The 27659-nt window shown below is 44.9% G+C and overlaps 1 protein-coding gene across 9 annotated transcripts in view; it reads right to left on the minus strand.

The window, feature by feature from the left end:
• Positions 1 to 27659, minus strand: part of fbrsl1 (fibrosin-like 1) — a 380812-nt gene that overhangs the window by 126092 nt on the left and 227061 nt on the right. For 8 of the 9 annotated variants that reach the window (XM_080433944.1, XM_080433942.1, XM_080433947.1 and 5 more), the window contains one exon: positions 6338 to 6373. The exons of the other annotated variant lie outside the window; for it this stretch is intronic. In XM_080433944.1, the coding sequence (XP_080290070.1) occupies positions 6338 to 6373 (36 nt within the window). The remainder of the gene's footprint in view (positions 1 to 6337; positions 6374 to 27659) is intronic. 9 annotated transcript variants of the gene reach the window in all.

Here is a 27659-nt window from a genome sequence, read left to right on the forward strand (position 1 = left end):
GTGGCGATATGGCGTTCGCTGCATGCTCGGAGGAGGGCGGGGAGGGGATACGTGAGATAAGAGACGGGAGGAATTAATGTGTCAGTCAGAGAAGCCACAGCGTTTTTCCTGGCAGATGAGCACGTCAGAGACGCGAAAGAAAGAAAGGAAGAAAGACGACGAGGTCGCTGGTTAGACGGACAGACAGGATGTGGTAATGGTCCCCTGGGCTGGGTCCCTATCACAAGACAGATAGGGTTTCTACCCTGAGTGACTGCCCGGCAAATAGGGCCAAATAGAATTAGCCGACCTAGGTGTCCTCTGCGTCCTGTGTGTGTGTGTGTGTGTGTGTGTGTGTGTGTGTGTGTGTGTGTGTGTGTGTGTGTGTGTGTGTGTGTGTGTGTGTGTGTGTGTGTGTGTGTGCGTGTGCGTGTGTGTGTGTGGTTTTCTGCGGTTATGGCAGGGGTAATATACCACACACAAACACACAGTGTTATGGTTAAGGTCTGTGAGGGAGAGGGTTTTACTAGCGCCCAACGGCAACATCTCAGACACAGAGATGAGACAGTCACTATATTATTTGCTGGGGCAGAAAGAACAAGGAGGAAATTGGAGGAGCCGGCGAGGATGGCAGAGTGGGACGTAATGGAGCTAGGATGACACTTCAGGGGAAGTAGCTGAACAAACGTAGAAGGGATAAATCCCTCTTCTGCTCCAGTACCTCTCTCTTTTCCTGTCTGTCTATCTCTCTCACTCACTCCTTCCTAATTTTTAATGAAAGAAAATGACCATCTTGAGGCAGAGTACCCCCGAGATGCATGTCAGAAGTTGTCTGGCATGCCGATAACATTGCAGGTGAGGCTGGGAGGGATCGGAAGTGGCTACAAAATGTGTCAAAGGTTGAACAAATACTATTTAAAAACAACCACTCCTTTCAGCCTGCTGTGGAATTTGTGTTTGCAGCAGCTTTTGCATAAAACTGCAAAACTTCAAATGCAGGGTGAAACTGTTTATCTTTTATTATTTAAATTGCTTTAGCCAAACTGCTCCACTTCAAATTAAATTACAGAATTTGCCCATAACTTCATTAAGGCAATAAAAATAATTGCCATAATCAAATATGGAAACAAGTAGAAACATGTATTTCGCATGGTGTGTCAAATTGTTCAATTGAGCCTAAACAGCATTCTCATGAGCCAAATAAAAATATCTAATTGAGACGTCATGTGAAGTAATTATATCAAACTTTGGCCTTGTGATATCTTGCCACATCAGATATGATCAGTGAACAAGCATCACCATTCACAAACACAATTCTGTGTCACAAAAACATGAAAAATAGCTAACACGTGTTTTACATCTCCAACATATAAATATATTATAATTAATTGACTGTCAAGGGCACAACATGCAAGAAGAGTCCACATCCTTGGAATGGTATTCAGAGTAATGACTTTCATATTCAATAACTGGAAATCAAACAAATGTTTGTGTACACACAAACCTCTGTTGTGGAGCCAGCTTGTGGTTTGTCCCTTCATGGGCAACTAATTTAGCGTGGCCACACCAAGTTTTGCTTCAGTAACAGTGGTGACAGAGGCAGCATTCTTCCCTAGAAGGAATCCCTGAGTGTCTGGGGTTTTCCCTCGGGGGTACAGTCATGAGGGAGGTTATTCAAGGTCACTGCTACTCATTTACCAACCCCAACTGAACGCTTCTTGTTGGTGAACTTCATTTAATGGCAGAAAGTCAGCCCAGAAAGTAGGTTCCATTTAAACATCAGGCGGGATCTTAGCTAGAGATGACCTGACTCAACAAAAAATTTTACATGCCCGTTTTACTCTCTATGAAGCACACGGCACTGACATACAGCATAGTACTAGTAACGGTATGGCCTCCCTTTCCAATATTTAGCAATCGATACTACAGTATCTGTAAGACTGTAAGCCTAGTTGCCTATTGTAGTAGTATTGATCATCATACTTTAACTGTATGATACAGTTAAATTAGGGTGACCAGAAGTCACAATTAAATTGAGACAGTCCTGATTTGACACACTGAGTTGATCCCTGATGTCATCAGTGCATGCCCCCTTTTGTACCCATATATGGAGCTGAGTGATTTGTTTGCGCCTTATATGGTTATGGCTGAGTCATGGTGACATGAGCGTGACATCAGAGGTCTGCCAGCCGGCAGGCCGGTCCTCCCTTAAGCCAATTTAAATATAGGCTAGTGGAAATAGGGAAAAGGTGAAAATGTTGCATCGCGACGCGTTGTGAGCTTGTAATATGCTATTTTCACTATTCCCTATTTTTTGGAAATTGCTAGATTTTTTAAAAAAATCTGACATTCTTTTGAATTATGTTTTACGTTTTATTTCTGAAAAACTTTTTTATCCCAGAGTAAATTTTATATTTACTCTGGGAAACACTGCCCTACAGTGTGTGCAGCTTGTGAAAAAATCGTTAGCTTCGGTGCCTCATGCTTCAGCAAATTAAGTGGCATTGCCACTACATGCCACTACATGAACTAATTGTTAACTTCAGGCCATAATGTGTTGTGTTATGTCCATTCCCTGCTACACCAGCCACTGTTAAGTTTATGTTTTGTGATGTAATACATGCTGTGAGTTGTGATTGGTCCACTCTTGTGGGTTCATATTGTACAGACATATGCAGTCATACAGACCCTGTCTTAGACAGACATAGTATGCAGTCATACAGACAAACCCTGTTTTAGACAGCTTGGCCTTTGGACGCACCATAAAAAAGTACAATGCTAATCAAGTTATTAACACTCCGAGTAAAAGACAAACATACGCCCAATTTCTTATCTCAAGCATGTTTTACAACGTGTTACTATCTCAAACGGCCTCACTTACTGTACAGTGAGCAAGCAGTGAGCTGCAAGCGCCCAGCCCGTTGGTTTTATTCAAATACGCCTGTGTAACCGATTGCACCCTGGCGGCACACCTGCAAGCAATATTCTAATTAAGTTAATGTATGAAATCCCAGTGACAATGTGGGCGTTCAGGTGGCTGGTAATGTGATGTGAAAGGAGTCTTTGTTTTCATTGGAGCACGACAGGAGTAGTTGGCACCTGTTTGGGTGACAACCGGGCCTGGAAATTAACGGCGGTGAGTTAGATCTTGAGTGTGGGCAATTACAAATGACAGTGTTTGTCTTTCTCCACATGGAAACCAATTTTACACCGGCATGTTTTTTTTTCGCGGTTTACACATTTTTTTCCTAACTTTTGTTGACAGCTTGTCCAGATGATGTTTCCACCCTCTTGTTTTTCTTCTTCTTTTCTTAGAAATTTATGTTGGATGTTTTCACTACTCTCATCATGTTGCTTATGGTAATAGGTGTTATAAATGAAAACAGCCTGCATTGATGTAGTCTGTAACAAATAAGCACTTTTATTGAACTACATGAGCACACTTAACTTTTTGTACGTTTGGCGGTTGACAATGACTTGATTGCATTGCAATTTCATGATATTGATTGACTTTCACACTTTTATTAATTTTGTGTTGTTTATGCCCTGTCTGCAAATTGATTTGGTTGATTGATTGACATGAGACTGTGGATCATGAAAGCCTTTTCTTTTTCTAAAGCTTTTTATATTAGATATTTTGTTCTTTACAGGAAAAAAAACAAACATGCCTTTGGGGCTCAATTTGATTGCTAATCAAACGTTATGACAAAATTGGCAATGGTATTTCACATAACAGGTGGATTGAAGGAAATGAGGATACTTTTAAAGTTTCCTTCCTTCCTTCCTTTGTCCTTTCCTTTCAGTACATTGTCTTCTTTTTACCGCATTCCCTCCTTTTCCCTCCCTCCTATAAGTCATTCTATACACTCATCCTTCCTTTCTTTTTTTCCTCCCTCCTTTCCTTTCTTCTCTCTTTACTTCATCAGGGTGATGCCTGGCATCCGTATGGTGACTGACAGGTCTGCTCCCTCTCTCCCTGTCATGTCAACGAGCACGGCAGCCTCCATTCCTCCTCGCTTCAATGAAGAGATAAAAGCCTGTTGACTTGCCTGGCTCCAGTTAATGCAAATTGAGGCCCACTATCAATGTATTATTTATAGGGAGCGAGCCGCAGACATTTCCACAGAACTGGTAGCTAAGCTTACAGGAGATTAGGCATGCTATCGCATTCATTTACCAGGGAGTAATTGCTAAACTGCGGGGGAATTAGGCGGCGCCAGGCCTCCCCATAGGCGCTTCATCTTGTAACTGCGTGGCTGCCATCAGTGAGCTGCCTCCTCCACCCATAAACATTGAGCATGCAAGAATCAAATTGGTACTATACTCATAGACCAGCTGTCAAACTGACTGGAGTATGGAGCAAAACCCATGACATTGCAACCAGTGTTGATTTCGTCGACTAAAACTATGACGGAAAATGTTCGTCGACTACCTTTTTTCACTGACGAAAACTAAATACTATACTAAATAAAAAAGCCACGATGACTAAAACTATGACTAAATATATTGACAATTTTGTCAACAAATAAAAACTAGACTAAAATGTTAGTTAAAGACGAGTGGAGAAGAGATCCAGCTAAAACTAAGTCATTTTATGTTTGGTTGTACTCGGGATACGCTATTTTCAGCATGCAACCAAGTGTAAAATCAGCCATTATGATGCCATCAAGGCCCCCAAAATACATTTTAGTCGACTAAATCAACTGTAGATTTAGTCAAAATAGAATTTTATTCAAAAGACTGTGACTAAAACTCTAAAAATCTCAATTTGCTGTCAAAATCAACGCTGATTGCAGCTGATGACATTATACAGTACATATTTGGCGTTCAGTTTAACCACTTAAACCCTATACTGTACTTTGTTGACCGGGGGTTCTCCAGGAGTCTATACTTGGTCCCCTCCTTTTTCCTTGCATTGTGACGTGTGGTGAGCTTGTAGATCTGCAATTATTTTACCAAATGTTTGGCTATTTTTCACCAAATGTTGGCTTATTATGGCATGCCACCCACAGAATAGGGATGCTAGGGTTTCTTTGGTTAACTCGACTGACAGACAGTAGTAAGTGACATTGATATTTAGTAAGGTGCAAACTATGGAGGTGATTTCTGTCATTTGACATCCAGAGGTAAATAAAATGTGATTAAGCATGTGGTATTAACATGCACAATCATCTAGGTTGGAAGGTAGACTGTTTAACCACTTAAGCCCTATCTGCTTTGTGTGACAAATAGTGAAAATAGTTGATCTACAAGCTGATCTACAGTAGGTCATCTACAGTAGCTGTGACCTATACAGTAGTCTAATCTACATGCGGTGGATGTTATCTTTTGACCTCCGTTGCAATGGCGGTGAGTCATTTAATCTCGTGCTGAATTACAGAACTCTACTATGATGACAAACACTCATCCACATGCAGTCTAATAACCTGGAAACCAGACGAATCTGCCAGTGCAAAACATTATAATAATTTGCCCTCTGCAGATTTGGTCTGGCCCTGCTTGGTTGTGATTTGATTTTGCTGACCCCTAAGTTGTGGGGCACCAATCAGGGCTCGGTATGCAAATGTCAGGCAGGTTTATCACCAGAGGCATTTTTTCTCCACACAGAGATTCCAGACTAATATCTACGTAGTGATATTAGTCTGGCCATGCCAGGCTAGCAGTCTAATGCACTGTCCGCAATTAAAACAAGAAAAGTTCACTTCTCGGAACACAGATCTCCACCAGGCCGGGTTTCCTATCCAGGGCTGTGTTAGTCATGGGTAGAGTTTGTACGACAGACGATGCAACTGTTCAAGTTTGTGGCACGGTTGTGGAGGATTCCAATTTGGGTACGATTGTTTAATGTTGCGTTCATGATATATTGTGTTTTTTTGTTGTTGTAAAAGACAGTCTCCGAGTGTTCTGCAAGGGTTGTGGATACGGAACAATTTCAATTAGAGGAATTCTGTGTCATTCGATAAATTAGGTATACATGTATTGTATGTGGTCCATGCAGAACTCAAGAGGAAAAAACTGTTGAGCAGTGTATATATGTGTATACATAATTTTCAAGCATAGGGCGCTCCCAAAATAATACAACATCTACTTACAACCCGACACCAAAGAAAAAACTGCATTGAGAAGAGAAACCCCCTCCTGTGACCTGTTTTCTTTCGTCAGGTTTTCTAGCTCGGTGTAAATGCAAATAATCAATGGTGGAGGAGACTGTCGAGGTGTCTGATACTCTTCTTCTCTTTCTACTAACAACACACTGCCTGTCTCTCTGCTGCTTCCTAGTTGAGTGGTGAAACATTTGTTATTCAACAACTGTGTATGGTGACGGTTAGAATAAACAAGAGGAAAGAGCTAGTCTTACCTTGTCGTCAATGTCACTCTCGCCGACGCTGTCACACTGCAAGAGAGAAAGAGAGAGAAAGAGAAAGAGAGAGATGGGTAAACATAAAGAATTATTCATTGGGCCCCCCTAGTAGCTCATAATCAGTGCAGTTGTTGTTTTTGTGTGCAACCTCCCCTTCACTGACAGCTTTCAGCATGGGAGCGGTGCGGGCGGTAGGGGGTTTCTGGGGGTTGGCAGCCTGAGGATTCATTTTTAAGGTTCAAAAACAGTGCATGGCACTCAACAGCAAAATTCGGGTGTTTTTTCCACGTGAGTTCGATCGTGCTGTGTTGCGCACTACAGAACCTGTTCAATCACTTCACATTCACACAAACCACGTCATTTTACCCTTTGATAGTGCTGTAAAAATTGCCCGTTTTATCCCTCAAGGACGCACAGCGCTGTGGCTTTGCAGAACACTCAAACCCATCACGCCCATTAAGTGTGGTATTTCAAATATGGTTTGTGAAGGACTGAACTTTAATTTTCACAGCAGTCCTACAGGTACAGAGGAAGTGAAGGAAGAATACCGTGTGAATGTAAAGGATGTGATGTAATTATACGGCGATTTAAGGCAAAGGTTTTCAAATTTTCACTTTCAACCTGCCGTCCCTATTTTGGGCATGTACATTTTCTTGAAATATTTTCAAAACATTTCAGAAACACAAATAGCAGCTCTTTAAGTCATTTCTCAAGCCGCAGCCAATTGCAATGCCTAGTTGGGGATCCTTGGCATGGAAAAATTTGGAACCCCGTGATTTAGGGTCAAAAATAAAAGAAAAGGGAAAAAATAGAAACCTAGCTTTCGGTAGATTTCACAGTAAAATGCAGGGTGAGAACAGATTGTCAAATCACAGGTGATCTGTTGGAAAAGCCTATAAGCCGGAAGTTTCAACCCTATATTTGGTCTACTGTCAATGTATTTTATATTTATATTATCTAATCAAAATGAACCTTCAGCTGTGTTCATACTAATCAGTTCCAAACCAGCAACTGCCTTCATTTCTGACTGACGAATCAAATAAAATCTCACTAAATCCCACTCGATGGAATCCACCCCACACACACACACACACACACACACACACACACACACACACACACACACACACACACACACACACACACACACACACACACACACACACACACACACACACACACACACACACACACACACACACACATCATTAACCCTTCCTTCCGTCTCCCTCGTGGCTTTTTTTGTGGCTGACGAACAAATGTTCTTAGTTGGTAATTCCTGCACACACACCTCCCTCCCTCCCGGCCTCTGATAGACAATAGACGGTAAAGCTGTGGAAACAGGAGAGTAACTAGCACCAGTGCACCTCATAGTAGGACACACGCTGACTGAAAACAACAATTCAAGAGCACAAACACGCACGCAAGCGCACACACGCACACGCACACACACACACACAAACAGAAAAGGGAGGGAGCGGTACAAAGCCATCCCCACCCCCCACCCCCCGCCCAGTATTGAAACTGCCTTCAATCTGTCAATTAAGTCTCTGTGGCAACATATTGAAGTGGACCCTTTATTTTGTTTAACTCTCTGTCAGTGCTGGGTACAATGGGGTGGGAGACGGGTCAATGGAGCCACAGCAGCCCCTCTGTTGTGAGTGCGGTGGGTCCAAATGTATAATTAAGTAACGACAGCAATCAGTACAAGGGCTCAGTGGCCAAGATCTCTTGGGAGGGCGGATGAGGGATAGAGAGAGAGAGAGAGAGAAGGGGGGTGGGCTGCTGATGCGGCACAATAAAATCCTCAGTGTTAATTTAACTCTGAGAGTGAACGAATGGATAAATGAACACTGAAGATTTAACAGTGTGCCCTTGAATCATCCTGTTCTGTGAAAGCAGGGGATAGAAAGTGACTTCTCCTTAACAGAGAAGAGATATAGTGGCTTAACCGCCCACGTGAAGGTCTCTTGTTGCATGTGTGTCTGTATCCGCAGAATAATTCAAGACATGCCCGAGTGCTGATTGTTCAGATCTGGCAGTTCTAACACAAGGCCTCAGAACAAGGACACACAACAATAGAGGAAGCAAACGGCATTAGATTGGCAGAGGAGTGCTTCTTCACGAATGCAGGAATAGAAAGAAAATAGGTGCTATTTGGAACCAAGGACATATCATAAGACCAATAAGAGAGAGGGGTTAGACTTTGCTATGTGATCGATAAGTCATACCCCCCCCCACACACTCACACTCACACACACAAAACAAACTAAACAAAACAAAGCACACTACTTACAAAAAGTTTCAAGTATTTAATAAATGGGGCCCTATTTGGACAATCTATGGTGACGGGCGCAAATGCGTTAGTTAACTAATTCGGAGACGCAAACAAGGAAAATTCAACCATATATGGGAGCAGCATTAATAATGTGATGTATTGATGTCAGGAGACGCGGGAGAAACAAAAGCTCTCTCCTCACCGAAACATCAGATGCAAAATAGAGTTGGAACACTCTACAAGCTCAGCTGGTAGAGGATGCCAGAGGGGGAGGAGCTTCTAGTAGCCTCCAGACTGAACAGTAATCAATGGCAAAGTAATATTTATAGTGATGAGGCATGTTTCATTTGCCCGTTGGTATATTGTGGGTATTGGCACGGCTCTGTATGTCTTTTGGCCAATCGAAATATGCGGTTGGAACTAGTTGTTGTATAATTACAGACAAGGAACATAGCCCAGCTCTTCATTTAGGCCTGGAAGGAATCATTTGGTCCTTAATTTTATCCAAAATGTTGCAATGCTGCATGTTGTAAGCTTGTAGATTTTCGCTTGACAACATCATATGACAAAAGTATAAAATAGGGCTTAAGTGCTTAAAGTAATTACTTAATTGTGGAATGGGGTGTAAGAGAAAAGGGGATGTTCCTGAGACTGAGAAAAAATGGTCTTGTATATATAGTTATATATACAGTATATTTTAATTATATTTAACAATGAATTTGACTTTCATTGTGTCAAGAGCGTGCAGGCCATTTTTGGGGCGTGGACATCTTATTTTACAATAATGTTGTGCTTTAGCTTGTGCACAAAATGGCTTATTTGTGATGTCTCCTCTATTCCCTTGGGAATGTTTGCAAACTCTAATTTCCAGGCTGACACTTGTCAAAAGACATTCATTACATCGTCCAGGGCATTAAGAAGAGAAAAGTGAGAGAAGCTTATGCCTTCTTGTCAATCAACTCTCCACTCAGCCAACAGCATCTGTGGACAAATTAATTCTCAGCCATTTTCTACACTGCCTGTTCACCGGCTTTTCACAACCTGTAATCACCAGCCATTTGTTCGCCCGCTGCGCTGCCGTCTCAATTTAAGACCACACACATCCAAAACAAACTACTGTTCCATCTGCTAAATGAAAAAAAGAAGGAAAAAAGAAGGAAAAAAGAAAACCAAGAAAATAAATAAATAAAAAGAAAGAAAAAACAACCAATTCGATCTGACACGAACCCCTCCCAGGAAACGAGTTGTAAACGTGTTCTTAAGATTGCAATGTAGCACATCATGACATCCATCTCACAGCAGTTGCCAGTTCTTCCCTATTAGTGGGGATGGGCCTAAACCCTGGGTGATGGAGGAAAAACAAGCTGGACCTGTCTATTCCCTGGGTGTGGGCTGGCCCGGGTTGTTACAGCAGGAGCTGTGAGAGATGAGGGATGAGGGATGAAGCCTCGCGGGGATGTAGCCGGCAAAGGAGAGCGAAAGAAAATAATATCAAAAGAGCACAGCATGGAGCTTATCCCACTGCTTTTACAGGAAGCATGCACTGCCGCAGAGCGTAAAGACAGATACTAGCCAGGGCTCAGAGACAGAAAGAGGGAGAGAGGGAGAGCGATAGAGGATGCACAGCAGGGGTGAGAGAGGACAGGCACAGCTCCGTGGAAAGGAACTGAAAAGCAAGAAATTCAAAGGAAATAAATGAGTGAACCTATGGCCGCACATTTACATATGGGTGCACATGCAAGTGTGCACATGCTGTATGTGCATGCATGTTCACTTGCATGTGCATACTGTATGTGTTCACACATAGTGTGTGTGTTATGTGTACTGTATTTATATGTATATTATGTGTGAATACAGTATGCTTCAGTGTGTGCACACCAAGTGCACATCTCCGTGTGACAATGTTTGGTACATTGCCCTTCTCCGACAGTCTAAACTGGGAAAGAGATTTTAATCAAGGCCTTCCCAAACAGTAAAACACCAAAAAACACACTGCCAAGCAACTTGCGTGGCCAGCGGGCACGAGGGACATAAAATCTTGTGCTGCTCACAAATCTTTCCCTTCCTGTCCATCAGTTCAGTTCTGTCTCTCATACACTGACCCTACAGGTCCATTTGTGCAGTTCGTACAAAGTTAAATTAACCACTTATGACCAATATACTTCGTTGCGATGCTGCGCATTGTGAGCTTGTAGACCTGCTACTTTCGCTATTTTATATATATATATATATATATATATATATATATATAAAGAAATGTATTTATAATTTATATATATATATTTAAAATATATATCATTTTATTTTTTTACATGTCCAATTATTTTTTTGCCTTTCACCTATGTCCAAAATAGGGACACTCAGGCTTTTGCAGTGTGCATATTCAAACACCCCAAAAAAAAGGAAAAACCTGACAGGCTCTTCATAGACAGTCAGCGAGCAGCAACATCTGCACCTGGCAACCACCAAACACTGAGGGGGTAACGAGGGACAGACTTCACCGGATGGCTCGCACATAAGCACCCGCCCCTCATCCACATGCACGCACGCACGCACACACACACACTGTACGCACTCACACACACATCCATCCAGCTTTTCCACTCCCCCTCACCCAGGCACAGCACATCAGATGGATGCGTTTGACATTTACACAGCTTTCAACACTTCAGAGACAGTTAATTTATTCCACCAGCGGGGCCTCTTCCTTGGCTGGAATCAGGGGCCTCGACCTGCATTGGCTCCCCATGACAACGTAGCCATACCTCAGGTTTAAAATGAGCACAGAGAGAGAGAGAGAGAGAGAGAGAGAAGAAAGAATAATACACAGAGAGACAGAAAGAGACAGAGGGAATGCTGGGAGGTTGGAATGGATCTCTAGATTCTCAGCAACATTTTTCACTGGCAGACTCCGACAGACATGCTAGGTGGGGGGAAGACAATAAGCGTTGAGCATCCTGCAGCACATTAAAACGACCGGCCAAATTAATCATCACCGTTCCACCTGTCACACTCAGTGGAGACTCTGCTATGAATACCGCCTAAGAGATAGAGAGAGAGGGGAGCAGGAAAGGACAGGAGGAGAGGGGCAATAGAGTGAGAGGAAAGCAGGGGAAAGGAGGGGAGCAGAGAGGCAAAGGAGAAGGAGGCTTGCCAGATTGTGCTGAATACTGGCCTGCATGCATGATAGGCAAACACACCAAAAACATGCATGCACGCACGCCAGACAACTATTCCACAATCTCCAAATGCTAGATAGAGTCTGGAGCTACACCTCCCGAAATCCAAGGCAGGAAGCTGACAACTGTTTGTCATTTCCATTCACGAAAATATATTTTTAAATATATTTTGATTACATTTTCTTTTATTTCTATTTCTGCTAAGCAGCAAGCTATATATGCTTTGATTATTTTTGATTTATAATAATCTTTGAATTATAAATATGAATAATATGAGCAGTATGAGCTTGTAGATCTGCTATTTTTGAATAGCCAAATAAAAAGAAAATGTCTCAGATTCTTTCCAGGTCTAAATGGGATACCATGACTATTGTCATGGTATCTTGGAACAAAACCACTTTACTCCTCTCCTCATATACAACAACCACCGATGTTCAGATGGTGCCTTTAGTCGTCCGTGGTTACGAAGAGGCAGACAGAGTGCAGACAAGCCCAGAGATCCCCTCCTAGGGGGTGAGAGAGCTCAGGGAGGAGGTAATGGCCCATTTAGATAGCCGCAGAGCTCAAGCAGCGTCTGATACCCATGGAACAACACCAATTTCCCACCGCAATTTCCCCCCTGCGGCTGCGGGGATGAGGTGCCATGGTGGTCTCACTTTCTAGGGCGGTACCAGCGGAGCCTGAAGACTGCTGGCCGCCCTCCTGCCAGGCTTAAAACTACCAGCAGATGATCTCCCAAAGACCGTGTGCTGGGTTTGCACAGAGGCTGGAAATCCTTGAATGTACCTGTGTTCGTGTCAGTATGTGTCGTCTATTGGTAGTCCAAGCTTAAGCAATGAGTAGAGTCGTACAGGTATTGGAACCAGTGTTGATTTCGTCGACTGAAACTATGACGAAAAATGTTGGTCGACTACCCTTTTTCACTGACAAAAATTCAATACAAATTCAATAAAACCTAAGCTATGATGACTAAAACTATGACTAAATATACTGATAATTTCGTAGGAAAGAAAAATGGACTAAAATGTTAGGGAGGGAGAAGAGATCCAGTAGAATTAAAGACAAGCCATTTTGGGTTTGGTTGCGCTCGGGTGTTGCGCTCTGAAAATAACAGATCTACAAGCTCACAACGTGTCGCAGCGCGACACGTTGTGAGCTTGTAAATCGGCTATTTTCAGCATGCAACCAAGTGTAAAATCATCCATTACAACGCCATCAAGGCCCGACAAAATACATTTCAACCCAGTCTGGATTGCCCATAGGCGGATTTAGTTTAGTGGATTAAGTTGGTATTTTAACCATAGTGCATGCAGATTGAAAATCCCAGGGTTTTCATCCAAAACAAAACTCAAATGTGCCTAGTCCTGCAAGTCTTCTTGAGAGACATACTGTATAGTACCTTTATTAGAAGGATAATCCCTAACATGCCGTGTTATGTAAGTATTTTCTTAAAAAAAAAGAAGATGTTATGCAGATTTGTAACTTGTTCAGCCGATCACAGGCAGTAGACTTGAACATTATGAGAAGTGGTACTGTATGTATGCCTAACAGCATGAAAAGAAAAACATCTTTAGTACAGCAAGGAAAGAACACTCAAAAGCCAGAACAGACCATTTTCAATGGCGAGAAAAAGGCCACGGCTGCCACTATATACTTCCCCCCAATACAGTGTAAATAGCCTTTCAGTGGCAGTGGGGTCAGTGTCACGCTTACAATAGGATCTAAACAGCTCACATAACACCATCACTGCACCGCTCAACCTCCGCGACCTCCTAGAGACTGAAGAAAAATCCAAGCAATTGCTCTTAACCCTGGTGGGACTGAATTTGAAAGCTCCAAGCTAGCAGAGTGATTTGATCACAGGATCAGATCTATACAGCCATTTGACCTTTAACCCCACCGCTGGGCACCATGGGAAGTCAGCTGATTACACTGGGGCCGGCCCGGGAGGCCGTAGATTAGTGGGGGGGTATCGATCCTGAGGAGGATGGAGGCTCCGGAGGGAGCGACAGCGAGAGGATGGAGAGAGAGAGGGAGAGAGAAAGAGATGGGATGAGAGAAAGGGAGAGGGAGGGAGGGGTTAGAGTAAGAAAGAAAGAGGCAGAGAGAGAGAGAGGGGTTAGAAATGATATTGACCGCTGGAAGGGGCAGAGCCAGGCTGGTTTTAATGTAAAGGGAAAAAACCTCCACGTTAGCTGTACAAATAAACAGAGAGAGATGGCTTTGCTGAAAGCTTCTTTCATAGAGGGTGCCTGTGGAGAGAGAGAGAGAGAGAGAGAGAGAGAGAGAGAAAGAGAGAGACAGAGAGAGAGAGAGAAAGAGAGAGAAAGAGAGAGAGAAAGAGAGAGAGAAAGAGCGAGACAGAGAGAGAGAAAGAGAGAGACGGAGAGACAGAGAGATCCATGTACAGTATTGTACAGTTGTTAGAGTATAGAGGAGTAATTGAATCAGACACCCCCATAGAAGTGTCAATATATCAATCAACCCTACTGTACCTTTCACCTCCCGTACACACAGGCCAGCGCACGCACACACGCACACACGCACGCACACACGCACGCACACACACACACACACACACACACACACACACACACACACACTACAGTCCCATGTAACTACAGTATGTACTGTCGTAGAGCTTGTATTTGTTCCATGTGATGTACTGTAATAGAGCTTGTTCCTTGTTCCCAAATGTACCCTTACTAGCCCATGGGCCCTTACTGGTCCATTTGGGTACAGTACAATTTTTATGCCCTCAGAGTTACATTAACACTATTGATTTACTGCACGGACGCACTCACACGGACGCACGCACACACAGCCAATGTTGACACACACAGTAAGGAGAAGAGTTAACAGGGGCCTCCACGTAAATCAAGCGAGAGTGAGGAAAGATATATTTGCGAATTCGGGAGCCAAAAGTAGACAGGCTCCACTACACTCTACACTCTGACAACGTCCATGTATGCAAACAACACAGGAGACCACTGAAAACAAGTTCTGCTACAGTACACTTGTATATGTGGGAGAGAGAAAGGGGAGGTGACAGATGGGGTTGATGGATAGATTGATGATAACGATGACATACTACTGTAGGGAGTACTGGGAGGGAGTGAATTTGAAGGGTTCCCCTCCCCTGTCACCTTCACTAAATTAAAACACTCGCTTCTGCTTTCCAACAAGACTATCCATCAATGTTTTAGAATTTAGGGGGTGGGGGGGGGGGGCTTTGTGTGTCTGTGTGTGTGCGCACACGCTATTAATTATCAAATCTAATAGCTGATGTGATAAGAATTCCAAAATCTTTTTGCATCCCTTTTGGCTTTCTGCTTCTCTGCTGACCATCAGTGCTATAGCCTCACAACAGCTAGCTAGCTAGGTAATTCTCTAGCTAGTTCTGACGGGAACACACCCACACACAACCCTCAGCACCTTCCCTATGTTTTGACAGGGCTCCGGGGCCCCTGACTCTTAGCCCCCCTGGCCCAACAGCAGCAGCAGCAGCAGCAACAGCAGTAGGAGAAGAAGAAGAAAATGCCGTCCGGGGCTTTGGAAATCTAAGTCGGGCGCGTAGGAGGAAATTAGGCGAGGAAGCAGCGAGGAAATGGGATGTTGACTTGAACTGGCCCCGGGGGCAGCCAAGAGTCTCAGTCTCTCGCGCTCTCTCACTATCTCTCTCTCTCTCTCTCTCGCTCTCTCACTCTCTCACTCTCCACTCCCCTCCCTGCGCAATGAGGATCGGCTGGCTGGCTGGCTGACAGTTTGATGGAGCGAGTGGAGGTTTCCCTGCGGCCCTCACCACTACCACCACCACCACTGCTGCTGCCGTAGTCTCTCACACTGATGTAGCTCAGCGAGGAACAGATTGAGCCTCCGGGCATGGCTCTGTACTACTGCTGCTGCAGAGACTACTCCCCTCCTCTCTCTCTCTCTCTCTCTCTCTCTTTCTCGCACGCAGAGCCTCTCTCGCTCTTCTATAAACTCGTATGCACAGTCTCTCTCTCTCTCTCTCTCTCTCTCAAACACAGACGTACACAACCATGGATAGACATGAATTTTCACTTGCAATCTATTTATTTCTCTCCCACTCATTCTGTCTCTGTGCTCACCACCTGACACCAAAACAAATACTGTATGTGCAAGCACATCCACGCACACACACACACGCACGCGCACGCACGCACAGTCGCACGCACTTCTCTCTTTTGGATAGTCCTGTGATGAGCACTACAGATGCAGTTTACTGAACGACTACTGTCAACACACAGAAAGAGGAGTGACAGAAAATAGAGAGATGAAAAGGGAGAGAACGACTCCATCATCACAGAGAAAGAGGGAGATACCAGACGGAGGTAGAGTTGTAGAGTGGGGGGGGGGGGGTGCTTGGGAGGCCTGGGGGGGCTTCTGCTGTTAATTTCAGGGGGTAGCCGAGCGTTTCACGCTAGACTTGTCACTGGGCCAGAGGGGCCATTCATACTGCGTGACAGCGATTGCGAGAGGGTGTGTGTGTGTGTGTGTGGGTGGTTGGGTGGTGGTGGTGGTCGGGGCGGGGGGTTGGTTGGGGCGATTCTGCAATTCTCCCCAAGCCACCCTCTCCCTCCTTCCTCCACCTCTCTACTCCTCTCCTTTCCTCCTCGCTCTGCAATGATCAAACGCTGTCACATGCAAGCTAAAGAATTACAAATGAGTGTCCTGTGGCAACAGCTGGGGCTGGATTCTACTCCCCTCTCTCTCTGTCTCTGCCTGGATTTCTCTCTGGCTTCTTCTCCTCCTACTTTCCCTCTCGATTTCCATGTCAGCCTCTTCCTCTCTTTTTATCTCTTCCTCTCTCACTATTTATCGCTTGTGCTTTTGTCATGCTCTTCCCTCTGGGATGGGAGTGCACAATTCACCTTGCACGGCAACGTGTGTGTTCATGGCCTGTACTCCACGCCTGGCCACAAAGTGCATCAACAGGACTCCTAACCTACAGCGAAGGCCAGCAAACGTTATGCTACATTCCGCGTCTTTGGCAGAAGATCCCCATGGTGTCCTGGGACAACCACAGCAGTCCTCAAAATGGCAGCTCCCTTCCTGTCTATACAGCAGCGATTAACATTTTCGTGGGAGGTGATCTTTAATCAGTGCCATCGACTCGCCCGGGGATTTCACCGATTGACCTTGGGATATCTCTGAAAGCGTGGAAGATAACGTAGTGGGACAAAGACACACCAGAAATCATTAAAATAGGGGTTGAGAAAACAAGACAAAGGGCAATGGGGAAAACAAGTAACAAAAACAAAATAGGAGATAACAAAATTAAAAATAATAATATTTTAAAGAAATTAAAAAACTTGTTTGCCAATGTCCTCAACCACAAAACAAAAACAAAAAAAACAACCACAAGACAGGACAGACAGATGGAAGGAATGTAAAAACAAACAAAGAGACACTGACAGAAAAAGTTCGAGACCAGGAAGGAGAGATAGAAAGGGGAGGGAGGGAGAGAGTGAGAGAGAGAGAGAGAGAGAGAGAGAGAGAGAGAGAGTGTGTGTAAGAGAGTGAGAGCTGTAGAGAAGCTGGCAGCTGGCTGCCTCCTCCTCCTTTAAAAGCGTGTGCCTGCCTCCGGTCTGTCAGCTGGGGATGGAGGGAGAGGAAAGAGAGGGAAGAGAGGATGAAAGCAGGAGTGCGAAAGATGGAGCCAGCGATGAAAGGTGGGTGGTTGACGGAGGGATGAAGAGAAGGAGGGGTGGATTAACCAGCAAGAGAGAGGAGCAAAACGTCTGTTGTCTACCTCCGAAACAAGCCCTCGAAGGAGAGGGGGAGAGGGAGAGGGAGAGAGAGAGAGAGAGAGAGAGAGAGAGAGAGCGAGAGAGAGAGAGAGGGAGAAGAAATATATACAGAGAGGGAAAGAAAGAAAGAAAGAGGAAAGGTAAAGAAATTAAACGGTAAGGAGAGATGTAGAGGGAGGGGAGAAGAGGTAGGCATGATGGAAGACAAGCAGAAAATGTGTATGTGTACCTGTGTGCAGGAGTGTGTGTGTGTGTGTGTGTGTGTGTGTGTGTGTGTGTGTGTGTGTGTGTGTGTGTGTGTGTGTGTGTGTGTGTGTGTGTGTGTGTGTGTGGTGGGGGTTGAGATAGTCTCACTGCACATCTTCAGGCTGTGAATAATTTAAAGCGGGGCTGGGGAGACGAAGACGAACACTAAACACCGGCAGCATTTGACCTGCAGGCTGCTGTTGCTGCTACATCAGCGCACATCACACAGCACAGAGCTCTCTCTCTCTCCTTCACTCTCTATTGTTTCTCTCTCTCTCTCTCTGTCTCTCTCTCCGTTCATCTGCCTCCCTGGGTGGCAGGCAGGAAACAGCTGTATGCTCCTCTTGTTTCAACTCATATCGTCTGAGACCCAACAGAATGGCTGACAACTCAGTTCCACCAGGAGCTCACGTTCTCTCTCTCTCTCTCTCTCCGTCTCTCTCTCACTGTCCCTCCTCCCCACGCCTGTTGTCTGGTGATGTGAACAGACATGCAGCAGTCTGTCATTGTAAAAAACACAGCAGTACACGCCAAAATCTGGACAGTTGATTTAACTCTGTAAGTGTAAAAATGTACCCATACAGTATGGGCCCTACTCTCACTCACACTATGGGGCACCCACCTCTTCTTCTTAGCCGTACATGTAGCGTGTGTCTCAAAAAGACCCAAAAAGTAATTTAACCACATGAACCCTGTGGCGAACATTCTGCAAGAATTTCAGATCTAAGAGATTTGGTGTAGATGGAAAAAAGGAGCGGACCTGGTATAGAGTCGTGGGGGACTCCGGTCAATGAAGTATATAGGGTTTAAGTGGATAATTCTGAGAATGAAAAACGTCTTATAATGACAGTGTTATTTTATCTTAAATAGTAGGCCGCTGGCCAGCGGGCCCTGTTTGTATGGAGCCATAATGGCAGTGGTTTTCTCTCTCCAGACCCCCGCTGGTAGACGGTGCACTGGGTGACCAGGTACAGTTGGAAATTGTGTGAACGGGAGCTGTAAATAATGTCTGCCCTATGATTAGGAGGAGAAAAGGTTAAACGCACCGTGTTCACGCTGCCTTTGTCAGGGCGTCATCAATCACCTCACCTGCTGAGGTGTGTGTGCGAGCGTGCGCGTATGTGTGTGAGTGTGTGTGATTACATCTGCGGACATCTGCGGTGGGCGTGACAGTTAGGTGGGCGTAGGGTGGTGCCATCAATCCCAAAGGGGTGGGGCTGTCTATTACTGTAATTACAGAACCGCAGGTTTGATTTGCAGTCCTATCGCAGCGGAAGAGGAGGTGGGCCTAAGATTCCAAATCAATATGTCCCCTTTTCATACTTGATGTCAATTCATTATTGTTAATTAATAAACATCCATAATGGCTGCTGTTTTTGTTTTGCTGTTGAGGGGGAGGGCACATTTGAAAATGAGGCAGATTACCCTCCATTACACTGGCTTTTGAACAAAGAGACTCGGTGATCTCTCCTCTCTCCTGTTTTCTGTTTCACCACCCCACCCTTCTTCCATCAATTCCCTCTCCATCCTAAGCCCCCCCCCCCCGCCCCTCTCTCTCTACCATCTCTCCCCTGTCACCCGCCTCTTCATCCTCCCTCTGTCCATCTCTCCCACTCCTCTTCCTCACTCTCTGTCTCTCTCTCCCTCTGTGGAAGCTTGGCTGATATTAATGGGACGTCCCTTGTTTGTAAACGTGCCAAGTAGTGTGCAGTGCCGCAGGCTGTCTATTATAGCAGGCCTCTGGGGCTCCGTTTCCATATGGCACCGCATATGGCACTCAGCAGCATCAATTAATGTTGTTATAATACTGATTTTTATGAGCCGGGGTTCCACTCCACTCCACTCCCCTCTCTCTCTCTCTCTCTCTCCTCTCCCCCTCCAACACATCCCCCCGTTCCCTCTTCACTCTCTTGCTCTCTCTTTCTCTCTTCCAGCCTCCGCTGCTCGCCAAGTCTTTGTCATCTTTTGCTGTTAGTGCCTCCCTCAAATTTCTCATACGACAACTTGACAACTTGGCTGTTTGTTTGTTTTTCCAGGCGGTTTGAAATTGACATCACTGGGACAGGAAAACTGTGTTCTGTGATGTTTAATGCTACTCAGAATGTCTGGAATATGACTTTGTTGTGGTGATAGTGTAGACGAGAAGGATTATGCTCTTGCCAAGTGTCAGAATCGTCGTCCCCTTCTAACTTTGTAAAGCGAGATACTTTAAAAAATATACATATGAAGGAAATCAGGACATAACGTAACAATTATTATCGGACAAAAAATAAACAAACAAAAAACAAATACTTTTGCATGTTGCCTTTCTGTTAGCAAAACAGTATGCATTTCATTTACTGCACAGCGCCTGCTGTCATTCTGTAATGCTACTGCTGTGAAGTTGTGGTCACATTAGGCCAGCATCACGGCCTATTACTGTGCTAAATTAGCACTGTATTTATGCACAAAGCCACTGGCAGACGGGCGCAAGCGCCCAATCTGAGGGGTGTCTTATCTTTTGTGTTCCCTGGTGCCTTTGGTACGAAGATCTGACAGAAAAACGGTGGGGGTGGAGAAGATGGGGTTGGGGGGGGGGGGGGCTGAAGCAAAAAGCCCCGCTTAAAAAGCTCACAGCCACGTCAGCCTTGTCAGCTACGCCACAATTAGAGAGCTAGATCACTGGTGCTTCCCAGCAAGAAACATGGCTCCCCTCCTCCACCAACACACCCCCACGATGGAACTGTTTTCCGTTTGAAGAACAAATTCAAAGTGCGTGTGATTGTATATGTGTGTGTGTGTGTGTGTGTGCGTGTGTATGTATGTGTGTGTGTGTGTGTGTGTGTGTGTGTGTGTGTGTGTGTGTGCGTGTGCGTGTGCGTGTGCGTGTGCGTGTGCGTGTGCGTGTGCGTGTGCGTGTGCGTGTGCACGAGTGGTGTGTGTGGAGGGGGTTTAAAATGTTTCGGATGGCTAATCATTCTTTGGATAAAAGGGCTCCCCGGCACGTTCATTCGTTCACTTGTTCTCTCGTTCCAACGCGGGGAGCTTCCCTCACTGTTTCTTCTCTGTCTCTGATTCTGATAGTTTTTTTGTTCGTTTCTCTTTCGTCAGGCATGGTGAGGCAAAGCAAGGCAGGCGAGCTGGCAGGCAGGCAGGTTGCGTTTGAAGGCGCAGTCAGACAAACTGAGTGCGGGCGCCCCGATTTGCTTTGTAGTGATATTTCCGGCAGCACAGTCTCATTACTTTTTGACGCAGAAGACGCTTGCAGGGGTGGATTGTCATTTCACGCTGTCAAAAGTTGTACGAGGGGAGAGGAGACGAATAACGAGAAACTTCAATGACCTGCATGCCTCCGGCACATCCAGAGTGCTGAATACATTAAAAACCAAATAACGAGATAAGATACTATGAACCAGGCTCCTTAAAAACTTGTGGTAAACTTAATGTCCACTCACCTTGGGGCCATTCGAGTACTCTCTCTATTAAGGTAATTCTGCCTTATTTGACAGTAGCAGCTAGTACAGTAGTAGGGATGACATGATATAATATAGGCCACCAATTTTTTTACATTTCAAGATTTTTCCAAATTCTTCTACGACCAAGATGCCTCCCTACCTTTCTGTCTAATGCTGCATTTCGATGGAAGCCCGAGACATGAAGATACAAACTGACACCTGACACTTGTCACTGCGTGACAAGCTACAAAAGCTACAAATAAAGTTGAGCTGTTTTTGTTTCACCATTTACTCCACTTCTGTCCACACAATTCCTGAATGGAAGGGGAGAAAACAAATTCATGCCATCAACCAGTTCCCTGTTCTTTTTAGCCTTTATATTTAACTAAAAGGCACTCCCACACATGGTTGCACGCTTGACGACAGCAACAAGTGTGTTGACTCAACAGTGACCACACTTGGTCGTTTTGTCGCTGATAGCTATCAGCTTTTGTCGTGGCTAGTGTTTACTCAGCATTAGTCTGGACAGTGGAATCTCTATTTATCTCTATTTCATTGTTTCCTGCTATTGAATATTCTGAAATAATGTACATAGCAGTGACTAGTAGTTACACACAGTTACTGCTGTATATAACTCATATACTAAGACAAATAGGTCTTTGTGTGTTGAGTGTCCCACAACACCACCACCTCTAACCAAGCTGGCAACTTGAAGCTCCTGGATGTTTTCTCATGGGACGAACAGTGCCAGTTTCCTTTAAAAAATACAAATAAAAAGGCGAGAGGGGGGTGTTTCATTCTTAAGTCGATTTCACACAGAGTTCTTTCAACGAAAGGATAAAAACAAAAAAACACTTAGCTCTGTTTAAGAAGTTGGCTCAGGGATTGATTGAAGTTACCAATGCAAACCCCCTTGGAGCCTGTTGCTGGGGGCGACCGTCCCTCACCCAAAGTGCTTCCTGGGGTAATTTTTGAGGTCATTGGTTTGTGGCACGCCTGTGCGGCCCAGCAGATGGGCCCACCCTCATTCAGGGCACTCCGTCAGGAGCTCTTTCATTAAGGATCCCCAGTGAATGGGCTCATTCATCCCCTTCACCTCAATTGGTCACGCTGCGTCTTCAGCCCAGGGCCCAGGATAAACTTTGCTCTCTCTTTCTCTCTCCATTCCTCTTTCCCTGATCCTCCACGCACCACCCACTTTCGTCATGGTTCTGTGTTTTTGTTCCCAGGGCATGTGGTGGTGGTAAACTTCGGGGTGGCAGTGGTAGATAGAGGTGATGGTGGTAGTGATGCTCCTGGGTGGTGGTGGTGGTGGCGGTGGCAGCAAACTACCCCCCCTCCATATCAACTAATAAAGGGAAAAAGGGAAATGTACTCTCCCATTCTCAGGAGTTCAACCGTGGGTAACATACAGTGCAAAATGCGTTTCGTCTCATATAAGCAACAGGTCTGTTTTTTAGGCTAGTTTAGTACATAGTTAGACCAGCCAAGCACGTTCAGTTTCTGTGAATGCTGCATAATCTTATTCAGAAGTATGTTAGGATATCTTTTTGTACAGGTTTTCTGCCTTGGAACAGGGTGTTGTGGCGCCAACAGTGCATCAATCCCATTTCTGTGTCATACGCCCACTTCTATCTGGTGAGCGTTGTAGTAAATGGGCTCCCCAAGGAGCCATTCCAGCAGAGCTCAGGGCCATTTCAGCTCTAAGTCTCTTATTTCTCCGCAGAGAAGCTGCTGTAATGGCAGTGCTTAGCGACAGACAGTGGGACTGCCTTTTCTCCTCTCCCTCATTCTATCACTCATTTTCTTCCCTTTCTCTCTCTTTCTACCCTTTTATTCTGCCCCTTTCTTTCCATCACTCCTTTTCCCCCACTGCTCCTTCCTTCCTCTCCTCCTCCTCCTTCTTCTGCTCTCTCTGTCTCTACCGACGTGCAGCCTTTTGAAGCCCTAAAGTGAGTCTCAGCTCTGGGCTAGTGAGAAGTGACTAATTGTGTTGAGTTGTTAGTGCCCACGGAATGAGATCCACTTCATTCAGTGACAGGCTGCACAATCATTTCGTTTCTCCTTTCAACCTGTTCTCCATTCCCCTCTCTCTCTCCCTCTCTCCCTCTCTCTCTCTTTTCTCCTTCCAGCAGATTTAGCCCCTCTCTTCTCAGGCTACTGGGCTGTAAAATTGAGTGGACGGCAGGCAGGAAACAAAATGAGACCTGGCATCTTGGACGCGCTAACCTTGAGCCATTGCCTGCTCGCTGTTGGTTACGCCTAAAGAGATGGAGACAGAATGTCGGCCATGTTGGACAAAACACTGATAGGAGGGAGAAGGACGAAGGGACAGACCAGACTGAAATTAGCCCTTGGAGCAAATATGGCAGGAGGATGAAGAGACCGATGCAGTGCCAGGGATACAAGAACAATTACAGTATGCACTATCTGGACAGAATTTCTGTACAGTATTAGTGCTTATTCTGGGATTTAAAAAAAAGGCCACAACAGAAAAATCGAATCGAAGAAAATTCAATCAGATCGCAGCTCATTTATTAACTGCCTGTCAGAGCCAATCGAGGAGTCCGCTATTAACCTACCCCCGGTTTGTCCCGCCTACCTTAGTTAACCCTTTACTGGTTGTATTTGAGACCTTATTGATGAGAGTTTGAGTGGAAAAAAACAATACTTTATATCTACCGCCAAATGGGAAGACAGTTATGCAATTCGAGCCCATCATTTGGTTTGTGGTGTCCAGTTCAGTTTCACAACTGCTACATCCGTAGTTCTTAATTAAAATTATGGGGAACAGAGTTCATAGAATATTTTAGTTCTTTTATATTTGGGTTTGACATAAGGTTCTCGTTAAATAGTTGAAGACCACTTTTAACTCAGTACTTTGGTTACTGAGAAATGTCCACAAGAAGCTTGTTAGCATTCTGTAGTAATGGAAACAAATGGGTTCTAGCAAGTTTATTCTAGCTAACCAGTAGGTACTCGTACCAAAAAAAGAACAAGTGATTCATAACTGAATAGATTTTGTACTTCATCCTTACCACCTATTCTCACTGACTCCAAACCTTCTCCTACGGCTGCTGTGTAGGTAAGACAAAGAATATCATACTATCAGCTTAAAATATTTTTTTACAATGTTTTCATTATAAGCATGAGATACAGTATGAAGCATATGGAGCAAAGTTTCTTAAAAAAATCTGAACAAGCCTGTAGCAGTTTCAAAAGCTCAAATAAAAACTAGCCAAACCCTGGCATCTATTTGCAACAAATAGCGGATCTATAAGCTCACAACGTGTCATGTTGTGACAAGTTACGAGCTTGTAGATCGTAAATATTTTGGCGAAGAGATTGGTGTAAAGGGAAAAGAGAGCGGATCAAGTACAGAACGGATTCATGTCAGGTTTCCTTAGCATAGAGGGTTTAAGTGCTTAACCCATTAATACCTGGAACGCATCTGTGTCACTTTAGATTTCTTTGGCTATTCAAAAAAAGAAGATCTACAAGCTCATAGTGCGGCACCGAGTGCCGCGCTACGAGCTTGTAGATCTGCTATTTTTGAAAAATCGTGAAAAAATATATTTAATATTTTTTTCAAAAATCTGTTAGGATTTAGAAAACATTTTAAGGATCGGACTCAGGCCTTAATGGGTTAATGAAATCAGCTATGTTAATACTCTATTATACGATGGTGTCGTGTGCCAAACAGCCGAAAACAGCTCACACCGCTGTATGACAGTGCATAAATTAAGCATAAGGTCCACTCTGAGAGATCTCTTACAGTGGATCAAAGAAAGAAGAAGAAGAAGAAGAGGAAAAAGAAGAAGAAGAAAAACACGACAGCAGGCTGCAGTTTTAAGACTCAGTACAAATGGAGTCCTGTCCCTAACAGATGATATTAGCGCTTGGAGCCTGCTTGCTCGCTCTCTCTCTCTCTCTCTCTCTCCACGAGAGATTAAGCAGGTTCACACTCTCCCTCCCAGGGCTATGTTCCCCCTCTCCAGGGTGCTGCACTATCATTTGCAGGAAAATTACTTCAGTAATGAAGAATCCAGGCCCATAAATCCTTGCGGCCTCACCTTCTCTCTCTCCGCTGCCCTGACACTCTCTCTCTCTCTTTCTCTCTTTCTCTCTCTCTCTCACACACGCACACGCACACACACACACACACACACACACACACACACACACACACACACACACACTCACTCGCTCTCTCCCCCTCAACGATGCAGCTAGTAAAAATTTCCTTTAAAAAATTCATAGCGCAATTTTTGCTTCAAATCCCTCCCAGCAAGCACAATTATATGGAACTTTCATCTCAATTGATTTATGGGACGGGGCGAAGATGGGGGAGGTGGGGGCGGGTGTTGTGGGGGAGGGGCTGTGGGAGAAAAGGGAGAGAAAAAGAAACAACGAGCAGTAAATCATTGTTTTTTAAGAGGAGGAGGGAGGTGACGCATACAGGATCAGTGTGTGTGTGTGTGTGTGTGGAGAGAGAGGAGGAGGCGTGAGGAGGAGATGTATACACGGGGAGGGGAGAAACAGAGCAGTCTGGAGAGAGAGAGGTCTGGAGGCGGAACGGGCGAGGGAGTAGGAGGAGGAGGAGGAGGAGGGGGGGGAGGGGGTGGAGGGGGGGAGGGGGTGGAGGGTGAAGGAGCGAGCGGTATTCCACTTGATTAATAACACTAATCAAATTATACAGTGTTCCACTGTGCCCTGAAATCTGGGGGCTATAATGTCCTCTAATGGCGAGGTTCATGGAGCTAAACTTCAGGGGGGTGGGGGGTGGTGTGGGGGGCCGGAACGCCGTGGCGCGGTGCAGCGCTGCTGACTGCCGCACGGCCTTAATGAAGCCACTAAAACATCCATTTCCAGCAGCCATGAAATGGAAGGCGAGGCAGTGGATGTGTAACCCCCCCCCCCCACACACTCACACACACACACCCCCCCAAAAAAAACACCCCCAGAGGGACGTTATTACAAGAGAGGGAAATTTGGGGAGGTGGCAGGGGCGGGGGGGCTAGTGTAGAAAGCGACCCAAAAAAAAGAGAGAAAAACTGTATTCGAAAGATCATGAGGGGGAGAGACTATTTTCCCAAACAATTTAACCACTTAAACCCCAGTATCTGTATTGTGGGGAAAGCTTTCGCTGACAATAGCAGATCGACAAGCTGCGTCGCGTTGTGAGCTTGTCGATCTGCTATTTTCAGTGAAGGCTTTCCCCACAATAACAGAAAACACACTAGTATTGAGCCCTGAGGGACTCCGGTTACACATATGTGGTTAAAGCATTTAGCCAATGCCCTCGTCCGCCGTGATGGAGACAAGCAGCAAATGATAGGGGGCGCAAAGGAGTGACAGGAGAAGAGAGCGTGAAATAATAAAGGAAGTTAACACATTTTAAAAGGTGAGCGCGGCGCCCACAGAGATGCAGGTGGATGCAGGAAAAGTCAGACAAGACAGGGAGGAAGAGAGAGAGAGAAAAAGAGAGAGAGAGAGAGAGAGAGAGAGAGGGAGAGAGAGAGAGAGAGAGAGTGGGAGACGGATTGGAAGGCCTTCTATGTGCTTTATCCCAGGAGATTTTCTGCCATGGCATAAAGACAGTCCCTGTCTGATTACAGATGAGCCGGGCTGCCTCACGGTGTCTGTTATACTTAGTGCTGTTGACAGCAGCTACCATTCATCACTATTTAGCCGCTGATGCACCTAACCACGGCATCCTCCCCCTCATCCATCTCACTATCTCTCTCTGCTGCTGGGTTCTCTCTCCGTGCAGGCAGCCATATATACAGTATACCGCATGTGTCTGTCCTTCCCTCAGTACCTCCACGCTATATCCATCTGTCCATCCACCTACTGAGAGCAGTGGTTCCCAAACACTGGGTCGGGACCATTGGTGGGTCGCGGACCCTTTTTTATGGGTGACGAAAGATATAAATATAGTTTTATTTTTTTTTTTTTTGTAATTAAGGTTTTTATTCCTTTTTCAACAAATAAACATGACATAACATAACAGACAAAAACCAACAACACAACATAACAAACAGATAAAACAACAACATAAAATACTTAAAATAAAACAAAACATAACTAACTAAAGCAGGCAGGCATACCTAAGCTAATCGGACAACACCCCACACCCCTTTATTTATCACTTGTGAATATATGTCAATTGTGTCACTGATCAGTGCGGCAAACCCTTTATATATAGAAAGAAGTAGTCCCATACTAGATGGAACTTCCCTTTAACATTGTTTTTTCTGGCAATCAAATATTCATAGGATGCGGTCTCTGTCATGAGTTGGGTCCAATCTGCCAGCCCTGGTGTACATGAGCTCTTCCAGTTCCTTAGTATCAACCGAGCTGCAGTAATGAGCCCTGCAGTTATCAGTGCATGTTGACCTTTGCTGA

The sequence above is a fragment of the Gymnoscopelus braueri genome (genome assembly GCF_963280865.1).
Source record: "Gymnoscopelus braueri genome assembly, chromosome: 7".
NCBI classification, from domain to species: Eukaryota; Metazoa; Chordata; class Actinopteri; order Myctophiformes; family Myctophidae; genus Gymnoscopelus; species Gymnoscopelus braueri.